General features: G+C 36.7%; 1 protein-coding gene across 3 annotated transcripts in view; it reads right to left on the minus strand.

Annotated features, from left to right (window-relative positions):
• LOC150088835 (RNA-binding protein 5-like) overlaps positions 1-24624 on the minus strand; it is a 405596-nt gene that overhangs the window by 191802 nt on the left and 189170 nt on the right. For all 3 annotated transcript variants that reach the window (XR_016546742.1, XM_090369695.1, XM_090369696.1), the window contains 2 exons: positions 9615-9675; positions 835-897 (listed from right to left, as the gene is read on the minus strand). Coding sequence is in view for 2 of the 3 variants with exons in the window: in XM_090369695.1 (XP_090225821.1) it covers positions 835-897; positions 9615-9675 (124 nt within the window). In the remaining variant the exon portion in view is untranslated. The remainder of the gene's footprint in view (positions 1-834; positions 898-9614; positions 9676-24624) is intronic.

The raw sequence follows: 24624 nt of genomic DNA on the forward strand, positions 1-24624 counted from the left end.
GAATGCTGAGGTCTCTCTAGTGATGGCAACAGTGCTCAGGGATGGTTCTTTAGAAATGATTACAACTGTAGTTTTTAATGTTATCAACTTTTGTTTTTAATGTTATCTATTATAAACAACACACTGCTGTGACTAGTTTCAGAACTTACAGCAGATAGTCCTCTTAGCAACCTTGTGTTGAATGGATGTATCAAACCTAATTGAGCAACCAAGCAGTAGATCAGAAGAAAACTTCTGATTGGAAATATAATGAAACCAGTCACGTCGGTGCCTTAAGGGTTTAATGGATAAGAGATTCACCTAAAGGGCAATGTTATATGATTAAGATATTAATTATTTTAAGTTGACTACATGGAGAGTTGTAGTCATTTCTAGAGTCATGGCCAAGTGCTGTCACCGTCACTAGAGACCACACTTTCCCTTGATGGTTGCCTACAAAAGTTAACACAGAGAAGCTGTTTGAATTTGCAATAACTTACATTTGAAACAATTTCCCTTTTATTAATTATATTATAAAAGTGGCAAGATGAAGGAGAAAGCAAAAGGAATTAAGACAAACAACAGCATCTCCTTGTCTGTGGGCATGTTTCACGTAATTATTCTGCATGAACAATAACTTGTACCTCCAAAACTACAAGTATGTACAGTTAGGAAGGCGAAAAGAGGTAGTGCTACTAACCTTGAATAGGCAATGAACCCTCAACGGATATTTCAATGAAGAGTTCTCAACAAATATTTCACTTAACAGGGATCAGCTGGACCATGTGCCACCACTGCAGGGTTAAGGAACTTATCAAAACATGATTAAATAATTTAGTAATTCACATTACTTACTATTAGATGGGGATGACCCAACTTCATCAAAACCTTCACCTCCCTGTCTTCCAGCTTCTGCCTCTGAAAATAAGAATTTAATTAAAACGTGAGGGAGCAACAGAACATTTAAACTATTCTTGGAACACCATTGTCCAACAGACTTTCAGGTTCACCGACTTGTGGCAACTACATCATCATATTCAATGTCACAAAATATACATAATATTAATAAGGTAATCGCTATAAAATAAGCTTTAGACTAGGCTTTATGAAAGTACTGTACATGCTAACAAAAACGGTTGTGTAGAACATACAAATAAATATATTACTACAAATTTAAGCTTTCGATGTGATATCTGGCAGTCTTTTTCTTTTGCCAATGCTGGAAATCAGGGTGTGGGGGACCAGTGGTCCTCTGCCCCCTGGCTGCAAAATGCCAGGTGCTGGTACTCAACATTCAACACAACCCACACACACTTGCCAGCATTGGCACTATGTCTTGTCAGATGCATTAGCGGCTTATAGGGGAAACCCTGGAGACCGCCGTACAATACATAAATACTTTAAATACTTTGCCAATGCTGTTGAATTCTGATAAAACTTTTTGCAGACTGAGTATCTCAAAATTATCTGCTCTGCTCAAGTTTGCAAATATTTCATCATTGCATTGTATGTACTTTTTAAGTTTTAATAAAAATTTTAAAGCATGCTGTTTTACACCTTTTGTTTGCAAAAAAAAAATTTTTTTTTTAGTTATAAATCACAAATTATTACTATTTGCTAACACCTGAAATGCAGCACTCTGTTTACACTGTTGTTAAGTAAGAAATTAAGTAAATGATGTGTTTGTTCAAATAACTAACAATGTAAATCAGTATATTATATGCACAACAATAACAGCTGAAGCAATAAATAGTGTAATTGGATAAAAGTGTCATGTGTTTTTATTACTTTGGATATATGTGATCAAATCCAAAGTAAGAGCCCCCAACAACTACTCCTGGATTCTTTTGACAGAAAAACTGGCATTGTGACTTAAGTAAAAAATACAGCGACTTTCCAATTTGTGTGTTTAAATTATGCAAATTTTTAAAAAAATGTGCGACAACAATATTTACAGAAAGCACCATGAGAGGCTATCATGATAGCTCGCCATTTTCTCATTTTGTTTTGCTGAAATTGTCAATTGGTTGTCTATTGGAAGTGCATAATTTTTTTTTTTTTCCCTTTGTGCTTATTTTTACTTATTTTGTTTTTATTATTGCCCTTATGGCTAGTAAGCATACTCATAGTTCTAGTGGAAGTGATTGTAAGCGCTCAAGGAAATCGATTTCGCTTGAAATGAAATTGGAAGTGCTTAAGTCCTATGAAAGAGGTGAGAGCACGGCATGCATTAAACATGCTCTTAGTCTGAGTGAGAGTACAATATGTACTACTGGAGATAGTACCGATAAAATTAAAGAAAGTATTAAGAGTGGTGTGACCTTAACTGCATAAAAGTCATTGTATGCCCAGTCAAGTTTGATGGAACACATGGAGAAAATGCTTGCTATATATGGATGAGTGACCGAAATAAAAAACATGTTAACATTAGACAAGTGCCAGTGCAAGAGAAAGCTCGTAGCCTTTATGATGATTTAAAAGAACACGAGGATGGGAAGTTAAGCCCTTTTCGACAGGATGGTTTGTGAATTTTCATCAACGATATAGTTTTCGTAATATGAAAACATGTGGAGAAGCTGCAATAGTGAATAAAAATGCTGCAGATGCATTCCCTGCAAAGTTGATCATAGAGGAGGGAGAGTACACACACAAACAAACATTCAACCTCAGTGAAACAGGTTTATATTTGGAAAAAAATGCCTGATCGCACTTATATTTCCATTGCTGAAAAGACTGCACCTGGCTTTAATGTGGCGAAAGATCAGCTGACACTTCTGTTTGGTGCTAATATGGAAGGTCATAAACTGAAACCTGTGTGCATTTGCCACTGTCAAAACCCTCGTGCCCTTAAAGGTTGCAACAGGTCGTACATGTCCGTATAATGGTACACAAAACCTAAAGGGTGGATGATTGCTGTTATTTTCGGAAGTTATCTTGGATCTTAGTTATGACCAGAATTGGAAATGTATTGCAAGGCAGAAGTAATTCCGTTCGACATCTTACTTATTCTTGATAATTCCACAAGCCATCCACCCAGTATTGTTGTCATCTGTTCCAATATCAAGGTTGTTTTTTTCCCGGCAAATACAACCTCAATACTCCAGCCTATGGAACAACGTGTGATTAAATATTTTAAGGCTCAGTATTTAAAGTGCCTTCTGGCTGATCTAATTGACAAGACCGACCACGAAAAGATGAGTGTGCAGCAATATTCGTGTGCCTTCAATACAAAAGATGCTTTAAAATTCATTGGTGCTATATGGAGTAAAGTTCCACATAACTGTAATTAAAGTTCATGGCATAAGTTATGTCCAGATCCTAGCAACCCCTGCAAAGGCTCTGATACTGATGAAGATTATGCAAAAACTAAAGCCAAATGCATGAAAATTCTCTAAATAGATAGGAATCACTAAAGTGAAGCCAACTGATGTTGATGATTTAACTGATTCGAATAATCCGAAAGCCCAGAGGTTAAAGAAGAATGGAGCCTGATGGTGAAATGAATATCAAAAGTATTAAATCTTATAGATGAAGGCTCAGAAACGAGCTGCTTTACTCAAATTAAATTACTAGAACTCTTTGCATTTCAAGGAGTTACCATGCAAATTAAAAAATACAGGAAGCTCTGTAAAATCTAGCACTTGACAAAATAATCATTTTAAAATCTGACAATTGTATCAATGATTGCAATTGTCTTTAAAAATCCATGCAAAAGTGGAGAAATCTCTCTCTCTTTTAGTGATATGCCTTACTCAGTAAGGTTTGTAACTTGTACAAACTGCAGTGCAATTTGGTGAAATATTAATTTACAAAGCAGTTTTATGTGGCTGGTCACACAGTGCTTGTGTAAGCAAGTGACCAGTTTGACATCACCTTAAAATAGCTGAGAAAAAAAAAGATAGAAAATGTCCAGCATGAACACAACTTTAAAAAATAACCTAAAATTACATCTGTGGTTAATCTCTTCCATACACAGTAACTTACTGAAGTTAATTAATTAATTAATTTTCTTAATTTTAATTGTGTTAAATCAATGTTTAATTGCATTAAATTGATTTTTAATTGTGTTCAATTGATTTTTAATTATTTATTACTGTAATGTAAGATTTTCAATTTTTTTGTTTTAATTTCTGGAGAGTGTTCTATGTTTCGTTTTAATATGGAAGTGCTCTATGCACTATACAGTGTTCTAAGCACTTCCTAATTCATTTCACAAATATACGTGGTCTCAATTCTAATCTGAACGATGTCCATTTCCACTTGCAGTCTGCCAAACCCCATGTACTTTTTCTGACAGAATCTCAGTTATCGGTTGATTCAACTACTGCTCATCTCAGATGCCCAAATTATTCGCTGAATTATTCCTTTCGCCTCAAAGGTGGTACTTGTGCATATGTCGGTTCTGATATTCCCTGTCAGAGACTTGGCAATTTGGAATCTCCTCTCTTTGATCTTCTCTGGCTTAAAATCTCTCTACCTTATTGTGTCAAATTCATCTGTTGTCTCTACCGCTCTCCCAGCTCCACTAATCACTTGGAGCTCTTTGACTTCCTCTCTTTAAAACTTGACTTTCTCCAGTCCAACTTTCCTAACAGTGAGGTAATTTTCCTTGGTGATTTTAATGTTCACAACTCCAACTGGCTTCCATTTTCTAGTCACACCGACCCAGCAGGTCGAGATGCTGAGGCTTTTGCAATTACTAATGACCTAGCACAGATTGTTCATTTACCTACAAGAATACCGGACAATCCTAATCATACAGCCAATACGCTTGATCTTTTTCTCACAAACAACCCTTCTAAGTACACGGTCGAAGTAAGAGGTCCTTTAGGCACTTCAGATCACAACTTGGTGACCGTCTCTTCTCCAATGGAACCTTTATCTCATGGCTATTCCCAACCTCGTGTTGTTTGGCATTACAAGAATGCAAAATGGGATCACCTGCGAGACTTCTTTTCTTTGGTCGGATTACTGTTTAAAAACTTCTGATGTCAACGTTTGCTCAGATCGTATCAGTGAAATTATTCTTGCAGGAATGGAATCCTTTATCCCACACTCCACTTTAAAATCTCGTCCTTAATCTAAACCTTGGTTTTCCAATAAATGTGCTAAGGCTGTTTAAGAGAAGAATGTTGCATATCGTAATTGGCTTGTTTCTAATTCTTCAGTTTCATTTTCTGCCTACACCAAAGCTCGCAACAATTGTAAAGCAGTTATTAATCAGTCCAAACTAGAGTTTGAACAGGCTAAGAGTAGAAAACTTGCTTATTGCTCTAATGGTAGCCGAACATTCTGGTCTCTTGCCAAAGCTATTGGCCGCAACTTTTGCCCATCTCTGCTTCCACCTCTGTCCAAACCAGATGGTTCTGTTGTCACTTCAGCCAAAGATAAAGCTGACCTGCTAGCATCCCATTTTTCTTCCAGCTCATGTATTAATGATCTTGGTAAAACACATCCCACCATTCCCAACACGCTCCATTCAATGCCTCCTGTGGTCTTCCGTCAAAAGGATATCAGAAGGATTTTGAGGAATCTTGATGCTAAGAAAGCTCCAGGTCCCGATGGTATTTCTCCACTTGTTCTCAAAACCTGTGCTCCTGAACTTACTCCTATTCTTTGCCGCCTTTTTTCACTTTCTTATTCCAAAGGTGTTTTTCCTTCTGCTTGGAAATTTGCTCATATCCAGCCAGTTCCTAAAAAGGGTGACAAATCCCTCCCATCCAATTATCGTCCCGTTGCAATTACTTGGAGGCTTGAAGTGGCGAAACCCATGTTTAGTCTCCAGAGCAATGTTTCCGGCATCCCCCCCCCCATACTTCTCCTTCAACCCATGCACGGTACTAAGTACTACAGGTTTTGATACCTTAGTGTTTGGGGTTTTCATAAAAAAAAAAAAAAAAAAAAAAACTTCTACTCTTTCTAAAGTAATGGAGAAATCAATTAACTGCCAACTCTTAAACTACCTAGAAACCTTCCGTCTGATCAACGATCGCCAGTATGGATTCCGCCAGTGCCGATCCACTTGTGATATTCTGGCTTATGTTACCCATTTATGGACTAATTCAATGGAAAGGTTCGGTGAAACACAAGTAGTTGCTCTTGACATCTCAAAGGCTTTTGATCGTGTTTGGCATAAAGGTCTTCTAAACAAGCTTCCATCTTATGGTTTGCCAACTGTTTTTAGTAATTGGTTATCCAGTTTTCTCTCTGATCGCTCACTGAGGGTGATGGTAGATGGCTCTCTGTCTTCTAACTTCTCCACTAATGCCGGTGTCCCCCAAGGTTCAGTTCTTTCCCCCACTCTTTTCCTCTTGTATATTAATGACCTTCTTCCATTGACTGGAAATCCTATCCTAGATCTGCCGATGATAGCACATTGCATTCCATTTTCCATTTTGAGAAACCTTGTCCTGCTCAATCAGCTTCAACTTCTCGAAAATCTGCTACCAATTCCTTAAATGCCGACCTTCAGGTAATTCTCCAGTGGGGCAAAGACAACTTAGTTGATTTCAACCCTTCTAAAGCTCAGTCTTGTCTTATATCTCGCCAAAAGGATTCTTCTGCTCCTATGCTTATCTTTAGTGGCACTCCGATTTCTAGGCAAAATGATATATCACTTTTGGGGATAACCCTGACTTCTAATCTCTCTTGGCACAAGCACATTACAAATATTGCTTCCTCTGCATCTAAAAAACTTGGTTTTCTCTTTCGCTCTCGGCGTTGCTTTTCTTCCAAACAGCTGCTCACTCTGTATAAATCGCAAATTCGCCCTGCCATGGAATATTGTTCCCACATCTGGGGTGGTGCCCCCAAAACCTCTCTCAGGCTTCTTGATTCCATTCAGAAGAGGGCAGTTAGGTTAATTAATGATTCATCTCTAACAGAGTCTCTCCACTCGCTTTCTCATAGACGTACTGTTTCTGCTGCATGCCTCTTCTACAGATACTTCCATGGGCACTGTTCTTCTGAATTGGCTTCTATAATTCCCGCTCTCTCTTTCAGAACAGTCCGAACACGTGCCGCCACCAGCCAACATCCATTTACTCTCCAACTTCAAACCCACAGAACCAACTTTTCATCTTCCTCATTTATTCATTCAACTGCCGTTTTCTGGAACAACCTTCCTTCATACGTATTTCCTGAAAATTGCAATCTACAGAAGTTCAAGTCCAATGTCAACAAATATCTTCTTTCGTCTTCTCAACCTCCAACCCAAGCACGGTACTAAGTACTATAGGTTCTAATACCTCTCATGTTTGGGGGTCACATAAAAAAAAAACTGAGGTAAGCTTCTCTTATTGTTTTTACACATAAAAGAATTATACTTCTCAATAAAAATTTTTGGGTGCTAATATTTATTACCTTATCAGTGTGAACCTTGACTTTGAAGAAATGATACCAAAACTTTGAAATTAATTTCTCCCTTATGAAGATATAATTGCAGATTTTCTTCCAAATGTGATGTCAACAATCTTGCCCTTTTTTGATTTTGATATTGTATATTAATGAAAAAGCACTTTCACACGTGTACGTTAATTCAAACATAGAAAGTACTTTGAATGCTTCTCTTTGTAATAAAGAAATTTTTTTTAATTCGGAAGAACCCCAGAATTTTAAAATAGTTTTGTGTTGGAAAAGACATTTCAGAGCTAAAGACAACTGCATTTTGAGTGAAAATTGTTCCAAGTTACTGATTTCAAAATTTCTGTAATTTATTGTTAATTCAAATTTTGGGAGGTGCTCTTTCAAGTATTCAAATCTTTCTTGGAATTGGTCACTAAGGTCTTTGATTACATTCATTACAAACAATTGGCACTCCCCAGAAGTTTCCTCCAGACATTTTTTAAGAGTAGGAAAATTAAGCGAAATATAATGAAACCAGTCACGTCGGTGACTTAAGGGTTTAATGGATAACAGATTCACCTAAAGGGCAATGTCATATGATTAAGATATTAATTACTTTAAGTTGACTACATGGAGAGTTGTAGTCATTTCTAGGGTCATGGCCAAGTGCTGTCACCGTCACTAGAGACCACATTTTCCCTTGATGGCTGCCTACAAAAGTTAACACAAAGAAGCTGTTTTGAATTTGCAATAACTTACATTTGAAACAATTTCTCTTTTATTTTCATTTTCATTTTATTTTCAATTTGGTGTCATACTAATTTACAAAGCAGTTTTATGTGGCTGGTCACAAAGTGCTTGTGTAAGCAAGTGACCAGTTTGACATCACCTTAAAATAGCTGAGAGAAAAAAGATAGAAAATGTCCAGCACGAACACAACTTTAAAAAATAACCTAAAATTACATCTGTGGTTAATCTCTTCCATACACAGTAATTTACTGAAGTCCAAAAATAACAGGTTTGATTCACTTCTACACAACCAAGGTTTCTCCCAAATTATAACTAGTCATGCAGCTCATAAGCTATATGACTAGTTATGTTGTTGTTGGTGGTCTGATTTATTGGTGGAAGGGCTACTAAGGCCATAATGCACCTATTACAATATTATTTGGTACAGGCTTGATATGTCTAGTTATAATGGCAGAAAAAATTAAACTTAGTAACGTTTGTTATTACATGTGAGATAATGATAATTTATCCATAGTACATTGTTAAAATAAAAATGTCATGTAAATTGATAAAGATTTCACATATCTCATAATTATTCCTTAAGGAAAAGTAGTGAATTTTTTTAATGTCCAATGAGAAAGAATTTTTTTCTCTGAGGCACATTCATTGATGATCTCTCTCTAATAGTGAACTAGGCTGCCTAGCTCACTATTAGAGATTTAAAACTAACATTACAGTACATGACAGTATTTGATGTGACTTCATTTATTTTCATTTGTTTACATTTAATAAATTAACTATTATTTGCATTTTTAACTACTAGCACTACCTTTATCTTTTAGTCATTATAAATGTTTACAGATGCAAATAAAAGTTCAGTTGTTAGTTCTTAATATTCAATGAAATGTGCTTCTGAAATATGCTTCTTTGAAACTGCTCAAGCACTAAGTATACCTCTCTCTCTCTCTCTCTCTCTCTCTCTCTCTCTCTCTCTCTCTCTCTCTAAAATCTGGCACATCTCAGTCCTTGAGGGTGGGTGCTTGATTTTATTGTCCACAGTTTCAAACAACTGTAGAATAGGATTTGAATCTGTTAGTACTGCTTATTCCTGAATAAGCAATACTACAGATTATATAATTTACCTTTCCTACTGGCATGCATATAAATCCATAAGTGTAACAAAACATAGAAAGTCACTAAAATTTAAACTGTGCATTTAAATCTGTCTGACAATATAATTCACCTTCCAAAAGTCAACTAGAGAAAGTAATTCAAAAACTAACAAAAAAAAAAAAAAAAACAGGGTAGATAACATAGCATAATACTTATTACTATTAGCATAATACTTAGTATTAGATTATTGAATAATAATATATGATAATAGCTCAGAGAAAAACAATATGCACTAAATACGATGAATGCATCAATTATACTTAAAGTGCAACTTATCAACTAAGCTATAAAACAGTTCAGCTATAAAACAATCATTTAATTTCCAGAAGGCTGGTGATGATAATAAATCACTTATCAAACTCATTAAATGAAGATCTATAATTTCTTACCTTCCCTAGGTGCATTGCATTTAAAACAAAGGTCTCTCCTCCTAAAATTGTTAACACCACACTGGAAGAAGAAGAGAAAAAAAAAAAAGGATTCTTAAGGTTTATAAAACACTATGGAGATGTAGGATATTAAATAAAATAAGTTTTTGCTACTTTATTTTTGACTGTCAAGATTGACTTACATTTTACACAAGAAATTTGAAACAATTCTTTAAACTGCTTCCCACAATTAAAATAGATGTCACTGGTACCAAAATCCAACATTGTAAGTAAGCATTTCTTTGTATAATTATAAATAGTATATTCAAATGTGCATGAAGAAGGGTAATGTCACTAGGCAATCAATATGTGATAGCATCATGCAAAACATTATATCCAGGTAGATGCCAGTTTGCAGATTAGGAATAATGTGTCTGGAGGAGTCAATGGTATTGGGCACCACTTGTGGTTGTTCGTTTGTTTGTTTGGGGATTTTTCAGGCTCATCGGCATCTATGGCCATAGTGCACAAACCGCTTATGGTAACCATGTTTAGCACTGGCAGTGACAAATGATGAAAGGAAGCAAGTTTATACAGCATGCAAAAAACCCCCCGCACACAAAGGTGCATTGCATTTAAAATTCACTTCAATTGCCCATCCCCTAATAATTTGTCCGTTTCTTCCTTAAATTTATTCAGATTACACACCTCCATAACACAACACGAGATTAACAATTTGTCTGAGAGAGGAGTCCATGGTATTGTGCACCACTTATAAAATCTTGTGCTTAGCAAAAAGAAAGCAAGTCCATACATCAGCACGTGCACACACGCACCACTTGCCCATCCCCCTATATTGTCCAGTTCTTCCTTAAATTCGTTCAAATTATACACCTCCAACATCACCAGATTTGTTCTAACAATTAATTGCTCTCTGGCTGATAAATATTTGCACATCTATCCTGCAATCATCCTTTCTCAATTTAAATTTATGCTCCTTATATGTGTTTTCTGGGCATGAATAGTTTGCCATCAGCATCCAGTTTACTCAATCCATAGAAAGCCTTAAATATCTCAATCAGGTTTCTTTGCAGGGGCCTAGTTTCCAAGTGCTGTAATTTTCAGAACTGGAGTCTTTCTTGGTGAGAGTACCTTTTTGTCTCCCTGACTAATCCTGTTGTTCTTCGTGTCTGTTCCAATAGATCCACATCCTTCCTAAAATGAAGTATCCAAACTTGTATGCAGCATTCATCATGTGGCTTAACCACTGCTTTTTACAATGAAATGATCATTTCATAGTCCCTGTCATTATGTACAGAACCCCATGAGCTATCTTAGACGCCTGTCTGTACTGCTCAAAAAATTTCACGTGACTATACAACTGTGACTAGGTCTGTTTTCATTTTCCACTACCTTCAGTCTGGTACGCCAACTGATATTTAATTCTTGAACTGCTGCTACCCAAATGTGCAGCAACCTTGCATTTATCAATGCTACACTTTTACACTTCAATTACCACATCTCTGCCCATCCTCCTAATTTCTCTAGGGCTTGCTGTAGTGGCACACCCTGATTCTTGTCATTAACCACACATTGCCAAACATCAGCAAACTTAGACATTAAACTCTATATGCCTTGATCAATATCATTAATATTGAAAACGTTAAGGGACCCAGCAATGAACCCTGAGGGACTCCACTAATAACATTAGTCATGAAGAGCAGTAGCCATGAACCACCACTGTCTTCCACCACTCAATTATCCACAGTAGTAACATGCAATGTCACATTGATCCAATTTGTACAGTAGTCATTTATGAGGAACAGTATCAAGAGCTTCACTGAAATAAGTACATGATGTTAAAATAATTTTTTTGCACCCAGCTGGTTGAACCTTCTCAAAGAAATGTCTTATAACAAATGCAGTGCACCAGTCAGTAGCATAACACAGTACTCTTCAGTTTGAAAGTCTTAAAATGTTCCAAGGCAAATTACCCATGCTACTCAATCCATCCTAGCCAGCAACTGAGCAGCAAAATCTAAACATGCTCGAGTTCACTCAGAGTGAACCTGAGACATGTTTAGATTTTGCAGCCGAGCTCTGAAAAGTCCACCTGCAAAGCATGCTAGTATGGTACCAAAAGCAGCATGCTTTGCAGAAAGACAGCTGACCATGTAAGGTTCATTTGTAGCAACCACTCAAACTAGTGGATGAATGTGCATTACATGTGTGCTCAGTCATTGCAACATCATTTCATCAATAAAACTTTCAAAAACTAGTTGCCTTTCTCTGCCATAGCACCAGTTTCTCTTCACTTCAAATATCTGTATCACTGTATAATTCATTTTGTGACAGGGTCTACGTCTAAATCTTTTCCATCATTGGTATTTGTGAGTGGCAAACCAGGGATTACTTTTGTCCTGATAATAGAGCTTATTCAACAAAGCAAGATCCTTCATACAAGACCCATGGTGAATATGTGTCTCAATCTATGTCCCAATTTGAGAACAATTTTCATAATTTTTCAATACAACACCATTTTCTGATGTACCCCCCAAGTGGCACAATAAAAAAAAAATCTCCCCACTTTTAACATCACTCCTTTCCATATTGCTTGCATAATGCCCATCAAAGTGATGGCGTAATTATAACCATTGTGCATATGTTGGATGTGAAAATCAGCCCAATGAATTACATAATGATAATTCTAGTGGTTTTTTTTTTTTTTTTAAGTGTTATGAATTTTCACCAGTTTAACTGATTAGAATTATGGCCTGTTACAACATAAAATCACTAATCGGTGAAGATAGGATATTAGAACTGGAAAAAGAATTAGAAAATGTGAATTGGAATATCATCGGCTTGGCTGAAACAAGAAGAAGACTACTGTACAACAGTGGAAACAGTGAAAAGTGCAATGGTGGAGTTGGCTTTCTGGTCCATAAAGATATAAAAACAACATTTTGGAATTCAAAAGTACATCAACAAGGGTATCGAGACTTCTTTTCAGGATTTCTGAGAGGTACAACCTAAAGGTTATAATGATTTATGCACCAACGTTGAGCCATGATGATGAAGAGATTGAAGAAATGTACACTGAAATTGAGAGACTTCTAGACAAACAGAAAACTCACTACATCATTATTATGGAGGACTTCAATGCTAAGCTGGAAAGTTGGAAAGAGACAAAACAGCACAGAAAGGGGAACTATTTAAGGATTTTTGGAATTGGCGAAAGAAATGAAAGTGGTGAAAGACTTGTGGAACTTGCAGAATCTCGAGAAATGTAAAGAAAATGGTGAACAGAAAGTGGACAAGGAAGAGCCCAAATGGATTAATAACTAATAAAATCAACTTCATCCGCACTAACAGAAGATATATTGTGAATTATGTTACCTGAAAAAGGTAAGTGTTGGAAGCGATCACAGAATGGTAAGATGCACACTTGATTTGTAATGTAAGAAAAGAAAGGAAAAAACTGACTCAAATAAATAATACAAAGGATTTTAAGATAACAGAAGATGAGAAAAAGCATTATGTACTGGAACTTAAGAACAAGTTTGAGCTTCTGAAGACCAAGATATGGACAGGGAATACAATAATTTTCTGAAAGTAATAAAACCCGAGAAATCTATAGGTAAAAAGAAATCCAAAGAAGAAAAAATTAGTTAAGAAACACTTGTCATGATAAACTAAAGAGACGAATGAAAAGCAAGATAAACACTGACAAGGACAAAATTGATTATACTGAGTTATGCAAAGCCATTAGAAAGAGACTCAGAGAGGATATAAGAAGATATAACACAAGAAAAGTAGAACAAGCATTAAGGGAAAACAAAGGACTTAAATCAGCAGCCATGATCAGTAATACAGAAAAACAAATGATACTGAAACTGAAGAATAGCATGGTGTACTTATAAATAGCAGAGAAGGCATAATTCAAATGGCAGAAGACTACTATAAAGAATTATATAAGGAGCAAGGGAATGATGTCAGCAGTGGGGAAGATGGATCACAAATTAGCAACAACATGACATATCCTTCCTGATGAGGAAGAACATACAGTGAAGGTAATGAAGAATCAGAAAGCCCCAGGTAAAGATGAAGTTACTGTACAGCAGCAGCTCCCAACATTTTTTTTACCCATGAACCCCTTTCAATGTAATATTTTTTTATCGCAAACCACTAAGCCTATATTCTCTGAAATCGTATAATATTTCTGAATTTTTATTATAAAATATTTCCAGTACTATGTTTTTATAAGTGACATTGCAAAATAATCAAAATTATTATTAAGTATTATTTATACTTTGTAAAGCAGTTATTAATCAGTACAAATTAGATTTCGAACAGGCTAAGAGTAGAAAACTTGCTTCTTGTTCAAAGGGAAGCCGAGCATTCTGGTCTCTTGTCAAAGCTATTGGCTGCAATTTTTACCCATCTCTGTTCCCACCTCTGTCAAAACCAGATGGTTCTGTTGCCACATCAGCCAAAGATAGAGCTGACCTGCTGAGCAAGGCCTCCTGTGGTTTTCCATCAACAGGATATCAGAAGGATTTTGATGAATCTGATGCTAAGAAAGCTCCAGGTCCTGATGGTATTTCTCCACTTGTTCTCAAAACCTGTGCCTGCCACTGAACTTACTCCTGTTTAAAGGTATTTTTCCTTCTGCTTGGAAATTTTCTCATATCCAGCCAGTTCCTAAAAAGAATGACAAATCCATCCCATCCAATTATCATCCCATTGCAATTACTTCTACTCTTTCCAAAGTAATGGAGAAATCAATTAACTGCCAACTCTTGAACTATCTGGAAATCTTTCATCTGATCAACAATTGCCAGTATAGATTCCACCAGTGTCGATCCACTGGTGATATTCTGGCTTATGTTACCCATCTATGTACAAATTCAATGAAAGAGTTTGGTGAAACTCAAGCCATTGCTCTTGATATATCAAAGGCTTTCAATCGTGTCTGGCATAAAGATCTTCTAAATAAGCTTCCACCCTATGCTTTGCCAGCTGTTCTTTGTAATTGGGTATCCAGTTTTCTCCCTGCAGGTGATGGTAGATGGCTCTCTGTCTTCTAACTTCTCCACTAATGCTAATGTTCCCCAAAGTTTAGTTCAGTGGTTTTCAACCTTTTTTTAATAACGGCACCCCTAAGTAATTTATTTTAATTTGCGGCACCCCTACTCAATCTACTCAATTTTCTGTCTGTTAGATCTGATTCTGTGTGTGTGTGTGTGTGTGTGTGTGTGTGTGTGTGTGTGTGTGTGTGTGTGTGTGTGTGTGTGTGTGTGTGTGTGTGTGTGTATCTACAGTGGAACTTCTCTATTGCGAACTTCTATTTAATGAATTTCATCGCAAAACATTCCACCTTGAAAGGAAATTACAGGTAAAATTAACTCCATATAGCGAAGTGTTAGTCTCTCTATAACGAATTTTTAAAAAAATTAGTAAAAGCATTTTTAAAAATTTTCAAGCATTTACTGCTAAACAGCCGCTCAAATATACTGCCTCCTTCCTTCCGAAATTGCGCATTAGCATCTGGAATTAAATAATCATCCTTTTAGTGAACACTTGTGGCCACTGATACCCATAGGAGGGACTTTGTTTCATTTTTGTTACAGTTATTAAACCAAATGGGTTTTCTTAAACGTGGCCGTAAACTTTACAATAAATAGGGTAGATTTGTAAATTGATGTTGGCTCAGGGGAAAACGAAATTCGCTTTCGTTTTCAGTTTTTAGTAACGCCTACTGAGTGACATCCGTTTCTCACCTCAACTGTACCACGTGACCTTCCTGTCAATCATTATATGATATGTCCGTTCTCATCTAACTGGACTCCCAGTAGATGGTTTTAATGATTTTTTTTTACATTTCATTCGTCATCAATCACATAGGCTATGTATACGCTCTGGTATTTTTTTTTTTCTGAAAAGTAACATACAGCATACATTAATCATAAATTTTCTTTTGTGTATATATGAATTAAAGCAGAATAAAAGAAATTCACAAAGTCGTTTATTTCTTTAAAGTGATTGATAGGAAAGGTCCCTTGAAACTGTTGAATTGGCAAGCGAACGTCATTGAGTAGGCGGTAATAACAATTCACTATATGGCTAGCGCAGCGAAGTTTGCAGTGTATGTATCGGCAAGAGCTGCAGTAGAGTAATTTTTACGATTGCGGAAACAATGTTGAAAAGAAAGTGTTTAAGTATTAATGATAAAGCAAAGATTGTTATGATATTGACAAGGGGTTTTAAGAAAAAAGATGTTGCGGAGAAATATGGCATACCTGCAGGCAGTTTATCTACGATTTTAAAAAATCGAGAATCAATTTTAAATGCAATTGAAGGAGGAGCCGGCAAGAAGCGAATTAAGTTGTGTATACATATGAAGATGTTGATAAAGCTGTTCTAAAATTGGTGCAAATGATACGTGAAAAGAATATACCAATATCGGGCCTAATAATTAAGTAACAAGCTCTGAAATTTGCACAGTCCCTTGGACATACAGGGCGCCTCCATAGCCAGGTGGGAAGGAGCAGCAGTGCGTAGCACACGCTTCTTGATTAGACCGGGGTTCGAGCCCGTCACTACCAAATACGGAGGATGTGGAAAGGTCAGGAAATGACTACCGCATATCCCCGGAGCAATATGGCCTTAGTTGCTAATGCTCCTAAAAAAAAAAAAACCCCAAATAACAACTGGACATACAGAATTTAATGCGAGCACTGGGTGGCTAGATAAATTTAAAAAGCACCACAGAATTGTGGAAAGGTTATTTGTGGACAAAGTGTTAATGTAAGCGAAGAAGATTGCAACAGTTGGAGGAACAATACCTCAAAGAAGATTTTGGAAGAATATGAGCATAAGGATGTTTTTAATGCTGACGAAATGGGTTTATTCTTTAAATGTTTACCGAATAGAACACTTGCTTTTAAGGATGATAAATGTTTTGGCAGAAAACAAAGCAAAGAAAGAATCACTGTGCTAGTCGGAGCAAATATGACAGGAAGTGAAAAATTAAGATTTTTAGTCATCGGAATATCAAAAAACCCAAGATGTTTTAGAGGCACAAAATCTTTGGAAGTTGACTACACCTTTAATAAAAAAGCATGGATGACAAGTGATATTTTTGAAGAATGGATATTAAAACTAGACAAGTGTATAACAAAAGAAAAAAGAAAAATCGTGTTGGTAAATGACAACTGTCTGGCACATCCTGCCAAACTTAAAAGTGCGAAGTTGTTGTTTTTACCACCAAACGTAACGTCAAAACTCTAGCCAATGAACCAGGGCATTATTAAAAAATTTTAAATTTCTTTATCGAAAGAGAATAATAATGAAGATTGTCAATGCGCTATCAGAAAATAGAACTTGGAGGTCACAATTAACCTTAGAGATTGCATCTCTGAACTGGCAAAAGTTTGGACAAACGATGTCACTGAATATACTATTCAAAATTGTTTTTCGAAAGTGGGATTTGCATTGAACACAAAAGTTGAACAACAACTGGACGAACAAGATGAACTGGCCCTTTCACAACCGAAAAACTTTTGGACATTATTAGAATCATCCAGAAACATCCAAAATGAAATAACACTGGATAGTTATGCTTATGTAGATCACAGCAGAACATCCAAATGAAGATGAAATACTGCTGAACAGTGTTAGACGTGACCATGATCACAAAAAAATTAACGATGATGCTGAAGATGCATCAGAACAACCCGCAGAAAGCCAACTCGCAAAGAAATGATTAACACTTTTAAAATGGTATGGGCCTACAGTTTTGTGAAAATGTTCCTGATAATGTTTTTAATGCTCTGAACAAATGTGAGGTTTTCTTTGAGAATCAGACAATTTTTTAATTGTACTGTGCAAACGAAAATTGCAGATTTTTTTTTAATTTGTGATACTTACTAGCGAAAATTGTGTAAACGTAATTTAAATAAGTATGTTTTGGAAATAAAATACATTAAAAATAAATGTAGATTTGTTTCATTTTCTAATTAGATAACAAATTCTAATAAAAAAGATATTCTCTGTATAACAAAATTTCTCTATAATGAATTTTTTCGCTGGATTTATCGAATTCATTATTTTTCGACTGTATATATATATATATATTAAAAATTTATATGTCATATGATAGTTATTACGATAATATAATTATAAAAATTATATTTCGTAAAACGAATTATATATATATATATATATATATATAGTATATAATAATTTTATTCTTTATATAGAGGTACTAAGTAAATATAAATTATAGATCACTACAAAATTAAAAAGATACTGCACACCTTTTTTTAATGAAATAAACATATAAATTTTAAAAAATAATAAGCTTAAGTAACTTAAGCCCAAATTACGTGGCACCCCTGGAATGTTGTTACAGCACCCTAAGGTGCTGTGGCACCCCGGGTGAAACCACTGGTTTAGTCCTTTCTCCCACTCTTTTCCTCTTGTATATTAATGCTCTTCCATTGGCCGGAAATCCTATCTTTGGCTGATTTTGGTGATGATAGCACATTGCTTTCTGCCATCCAGTTTGAGAAACCTTGCCCTGCTTAAACAGCTTCAACTTTTCAAGTATCCACTTTCAATCCTTAAATGCCAATTTCAAGGTAATTCGACAGTGGGGGCAAAGAAAACGTAATTTCAATCCTTCCAAAACTTAGTCCTATCTTATATCTCGCAAAAAGCATTCCTCTACTCCTATGCTTATCTTTGATTATGCTCCGATTTCTAGGCAAGATCTTGGGGATTGCCCTGACTTCTAATCTCTCGTCATAAAACATATTACAAATATTGCTTCCTCTGCATCCAAAAAACTGGGTTCTCTTTTTAGCTCTCGGCGTTACTTTTCTTCCAAACAGTTGTTGACTCTGTAGAAATCGCAAATCCGCCCTACCATGGAATATTGTTCCCACATCTGTGGCGGTGCCCCAAAACCTCTCTCAGGCTTCTAGATTCCATTCAAAAGCGGGCAGTTAGGTTAATTAATGGCTCATCTGTAACAGAGACATCTATTAGACAGAGTTTCTCCACTCTCTGTCTCATAGATGTTCAGTTTCTATTGAATGCCTTTTCTATAGATCCTTGCATGGGCACTGTTCTTCTGAATTGGCTCTGTAATTTCCGCTCTCTTGTTCAAAGCAATCCGAACACGTGCCGCAACCAGTGAACATCCTTTTACTGTTCAAGTTCAATCCCACAGAACCAACATTTCTTCTTCCTCATTTATTCATTCAATTCCTGTTTTTTGGAACAAACTTCCTTCATATGTATTTCCTGAAAATTACAATCCACAGAAGTTCAAGTCTAATGTCAACAAGTATCTTCTTTCATCTTTTCAACCTATGCATGGTGCTAAGTACTATAGGTTCTAAAAAAAAAGTACCCATACATAACAATGATCCTTGAGAATGAAAAAAAAAAATTAGTACGGAAAATATATTTATCTAAAACAGGTTGTTTATGCATGGGTAATGCACTTCCATCATTTCTACGACCCACGTAATATGCATACATCTTTCAATTATATCTCACACAATGAGTTGCCGAGGTATTGCACTTCCTTGAATAAGTAACGTTTCAGCTATAGGGAAAACTAATGTTACTTATTCTCAGCAGATACCACCACCCAGACGGCATCGTTTGAAGAATGGTATAGGATAAGTTACTCTGTTATCCACATACTGTCCCTATTAGACTTTGGAAAGCAAACAAAGGTGTAGGAAAGTGATAGTAGGAGAGGAAGAGGAAAGGAACAGTTACTCCTCATACTCACTGAACTCAAACATCCATGAATTACCCAAATAGGCAACGTTTCCCCATTAGGGAAGATTGTTGTTACCTATTCATGGTAATGAGGGCCTAATCAAGATCCCCCAGATGGCACCGTTTTGGATCTAATTGGCTCCTCTTCGGTAGGTGGGCAGGCACCCTGGTGTTGCAATAGTGACAACCTAGTTATGAAGTGTAACTCTACAATATGAGAGATGCTTGATGGTGTGTATGGTTTAATCTAAAACTATTTCTTCACTAAATGTGTAAGAGTATGAAAAAGGTTGTTTATGCATGGGCAATGCACTTCCATCATTTTTACTACCTAGTTATTATGCATGCATCGTTTATAATAATCATAATTATATCTCGCATTACCCATGCATAAACAACCTTCTTTGTACTTTTAGAAATTTAGTCAAGAAATACATTTAGATTAAACCATGCACACCATCAAGCATCTCTCATATTGTGGAGTTATACTTCATAATTGGGTTGTGACTATTAACAACAACAGGGTACCTGCCCACCCACCAATGAGATTATACCAACAAGCTTCGAAACGGTGCCGTCTGGGTGGTGGTGGTGGTGGTGGTATCCGCCAAGAATATGTGACATTAGTCTTCTCCACTGGTGAAGCGTTACTTATTCAAAGCAGTACAATACCTCAGCAACTCATTGTGAAGGTATTCACAATATGAGATGTAATCAAATGATGCATGCACACTACCTGGGTAGTAGAAATGATGGAAGTGCAGTACCCATGCATAAACAACCTTTTTCATACTCTTAGACATTTAGTCAAGAAATAATTTCAGATATTTATCTAACATGACATACTGTAAGATAGTAAAGTAATTATAAGGATTGTGAGAGTTGTGGTTTCAAAACCACAGAAAAGGACCTTGCCTCTTAACCATGATTTGTGTGCTGAGTGCCGATCAAGACCAAATTCTCTTGTCCGGTATCTTTTGACTCCCATTCCCTTCCCCCACTCGCCTAGTGGAGTTTACTCCACCAAATAATTTTGAAGATGCCTTCTTCTATGCCTCAATATTCCTGCCTATTTCCCCCCCACAACACTTGACTTTCATATTCCCCAATCTCTATCTGCTTTTTTTTTTTTTTTTTTTTTTTAATATAGGTCCTGTCACTGAATGCTCAGGCAATTAGGTGGCTGGACCTGCCAGATAATAATGGGCAGCCTGGCTTACGTCCTAGCAGTGTGTAGGGACAACGTGGGGCCCCATCAGGTCTCCTGCAGCCAAAAGCTTCATGTAATATTATAACAGAACCAAACATAATACTTCTCATATGCAACACACAATATTTTTGTCTGGCTTTTACAGAGTAATGAATACTTCACAAGAGTATGTATGGCGCAGTTGTGGGAAACCACTGGTGGCATCCCCTCCCTAAACACTATATGCCCATCCATTTGGTCCAAAAGTTTGTTATGGATATGAAGCAGATTATTCATATAATTACTTGTCCTGGGAGAAACATTATAGGATATAGTCCTAAATTTTACTGTAATAAATTCTGATTTTTGAAGTCTACCATATCCACACATGAAAATAACTTTGCAAAACCTGGCTAACTAAGAAATCACCAATGGATTGTTTTTTTGTAAACAATGTCATTACATTACTTCCACAATGACAATTTTATCAAATAAAAAAAAAAAAAAAAAAATTTTTAAAAATCAGACAGAAATTCCTACTGGCTGCAATACTATAAATCTAAAATCAAAAGATTTTTGAATTATGTTACAATTTTTTTCAAATACCCATTACCAAGATAAGGTGAAGGAAAAACACACTTTTGCTTTAGTTTATTGTTATTTCTGAAAAGACACCTCTGATCATTTTTTTTTCCCTAATGAATATATGAATTGATTAAAAATAACACAGACAGAAATTTATACAGAAATTAAGTGCTGAGATTAAAAGGGTCGTTGAGTGGGAGAAGACAGAGAGTGGTAATCGATGGACACTGCTCTTCGTGGACTAATGTTTAGTAGAGACCCCCAGGATTTGGTGTTGGGCCCACTTTTGTTTTGTATATTTATCAATGATATTGATGAAGGTATATCACTTAATGTTCAAGTATGCAGATGATACAAAGGTTGACAGGGTTGTTAATGACAGTAATGGCAGTGTGCTACTGCAACAGGATCTGGATAAGTTGAGTAGTTGGGCTGAGAAGTGGCAACTAAGTTTAATGTTGACAAATGCAAAGTATTGGATATGGGTAGAAGTAACCCTAGAGTAACGTACCAACTCTGTGGAACTACACTTATGGTAGCAGAAAATGAAAAAGACCTGGGAGTAATTGTATTGTTATGACGTTTTCTGAGCAGTGCAGACAGGCGGCCAGAGCAGGTCATGGGGTATTGTCAATGATATACAGGAATTTTGCTAGTAGGGAAAAGGAGGTAATCATCCCATTGTATGAGGCAATGGTCAGGTCAAGCCTTGAGTACTGTGTACAGGTCTGGAGGCCTCATTTTAGGAAGGATGTAGAGTTGCTTGAGCGAGTACAGAGAAGGGCAACAAGATTGGTGACGGGAACAAAGGGGGTCCTCTTACCAAGAAAGGTTTAAGTTCTGCAAATTGCAGTGTGTGGAGACTAGGCACCTGCGAGGTGATTTGATTGAGATGTATAATAAGGCCTTGAATGGGTTGAGTAGGCTCAATTCTGATGGGATTCTTCAGATTACGAACCTCAGGAGGCATAAATTCAAATTGAGAAAAGACATTTGTCAAACAAATGTGCGGAAATTTGCCTTTAGCCAGCAGGTAGTTGATTGTTGAAACAAACTTCCATCTGTCGTTGTGGAAGATGATAGCTTAACTAAATTCAAGGACCTGGACAACTTTTAGAGGGAATGGATGTGTGAATTTTTTTTTTTTTTTTTTTTTTTTATTTTGGGCTGATGCTATATAAGCTCATACGCTTGCTTTCTTGCATCACATGCCTCAACTACTACTACTATTAATATATATGTATATAAATACTGAATCCATCTTGTAATCCTCTTATGTGATCTTAATTACAAAAAAGAACACCATTAAATGACATGTGAGTTGAGCAAAAACTGCACACCAATATAAAATGAAATTACAGCAACAATGTCTTAAACCAGTGGTTTTCGACCTTTTTTTTTAATAACGGCAACCCTAAGTAATTTATTTTATTTTGTGGCAACCCTACTCAATTTTCTGCCTGTTAGATCTGATTCTCTCTCTTTATATACAAAGGGTACTAGGAAAGTTTTGCAATACAGCTTTGTTTATTTAATTTTTTCAAAGTAATTTCCTCTACATTCAATACACCTCTCCATCCTCCGAAACCAATCTTTAAACCAGTTCTGCCAAGTTTCACTAGGGAGTAAAGCACACTCGTTGTCCCAAGCCCGTAGAAGGTCCTCTTCACTGCAAAACCGCCTCCCTTTTAGCTTCATTTTCACATGCAGGAACAGTGCAAAGTCACAGGGAGCAAGGTCTGGACTGTAGGGAGGGTGCTCAAGAAGTTTCAGTCCTGTCGTGGTCAAATATTCGGTGCAGGCTTTGGCACGGTGAGCTGCAGCATTATCGTGATGGAGGTACCAGGTGTCCATTCTTGACTTTGGCCGCAGGTTCTTCATAGATCCAATGACTTTAGGCAGGCATTGTTCAGTATACCACTTAGCTGTGACTGTCTTCTGCGTGTCCAAAACGACACGTTCCACAATTCCACTCGATTTGAAAAATACAGCTATCATTTTCTTCTTTACAGATCGGGATTTTCTGACAATTACGGGCGTGTCGTCATCATCAAAGACCCAAACTTTGTTTTGAGCCTTGGTCGGCAGATCGTAATAGTACAGCCAAGTCTCGTCACCTGTCACGATGTTGTTCACATACCGAGATTGTCCCTTATCAAACTTTTTTAACATCTCCCGGCACCAAGTCACACATCGTGTCATCTGCTCTTCAGTCAGTTGATGCGGTACCCAGAGAGAACAAAGTTTCTTCACGTGCAAATGATCTTGCAGAATCGAACGAATTGCTGGTGCATTTAGGCCCAAAGTATCCTCTATCTGTTGGTAGGTCACTCGCCTGTTTTCGTCAAGCATTTTCCTCACAGCAGTAACGTTTTCCTCCGTAACTGACGTTCGTGGCCTTCCCGGCCTCTCAGAATCCTCCAGAGTGAAATTTCCCCTTTGGAATTCTCTATACCACCTGAATATCGTTGTACGATGTGGACAATCATCATCTAGTGTAAGAGTCATTTCTTCTAAGCACTGGTCTATGGTTAAACCACGCACGAAATTATACCGCAAAACTGTCCTTATCTCATTTCGTGACCACGATGCCATCACAAGCACTTTACACTCTCACTACTAATGAATAACTGAGCCCATCGACTTGGCGCGGCGGCTACTATGCACGTATGAACATGTCTCAACATGCAGCAATAAGCAGCTTCCTGTGATTCATTGTTGCGTCATATTGCAAAACTTTCCTAGTACCCTTTGTACATTGGTATTCAAAGAAAGTGCATCACCTAGGAATTTTAATTTCTAACCCTTTTTCGCGATGGTATGTTACATTAATGACTAGCATCACAAATAGAAATATAAACAAAAGATATTTATTAACAGTTAAGGCAAAGCTAATTAATATTTGACAGGTGCTCTCAAAATATTCCAAAATGAGCATTTGCAACCTTTACACAACAGTTTTGATAAACACGACAATTATGGCTGAAATGTTATCGGAAGCCCTCAATTTGCTTCAGTTTATTGTTTTAAATGGAAAACAAAATGAAAAGTGGGTTCCAAACACGAATTATGGCTTCCTGAAGTTCACAAAGGGTCTTTGGGTTTCTTTCTGGCAACTGCAGATTCCACACTATGCCAACAGTTCTCTATAGGATTCAGGTCCGGGCTGTTTCCTCGCCAGCTAACAGTCGTAATGGACCGTTCTTCCAACAATTTTTTCACCTGTAACAAATGTAAGCACATTACTGTCGAACTTCTAAAGCAACTACAAAAGTGCCTACTTAGACCTTTTGCCAGATGAAAAGGAGCAGTGTCATCCTGAAAGATGCAGTTACTTGGCAGGTTGAAATGGTCTCTAATGGTTGGCAGCAAATTGCCTTCCAATATAGCCAGGTATCCATTGGCATTTACGGAACCTTTTATAAACTGCAGCTGACCTACTCCACGATACGAAATGCA

Source organism: Mastigoproctus giganteus, chromosome 3 (genome assembly GCF_048544385.1).
Source record: "Mastigoproctus giganteus isolate SK-2022 chromosome 3, ASM4854438v1, whole genome shotgun sequence".
In the NCBI taxonomy this organism is placed as follows: domain Eukaryota; kingdom Metazoa; phylum Arthropoda; class Arachnida; order Uropygi; family Thelyphonidae; genus Mastigoproctus; species Mastigoproctus giganteus.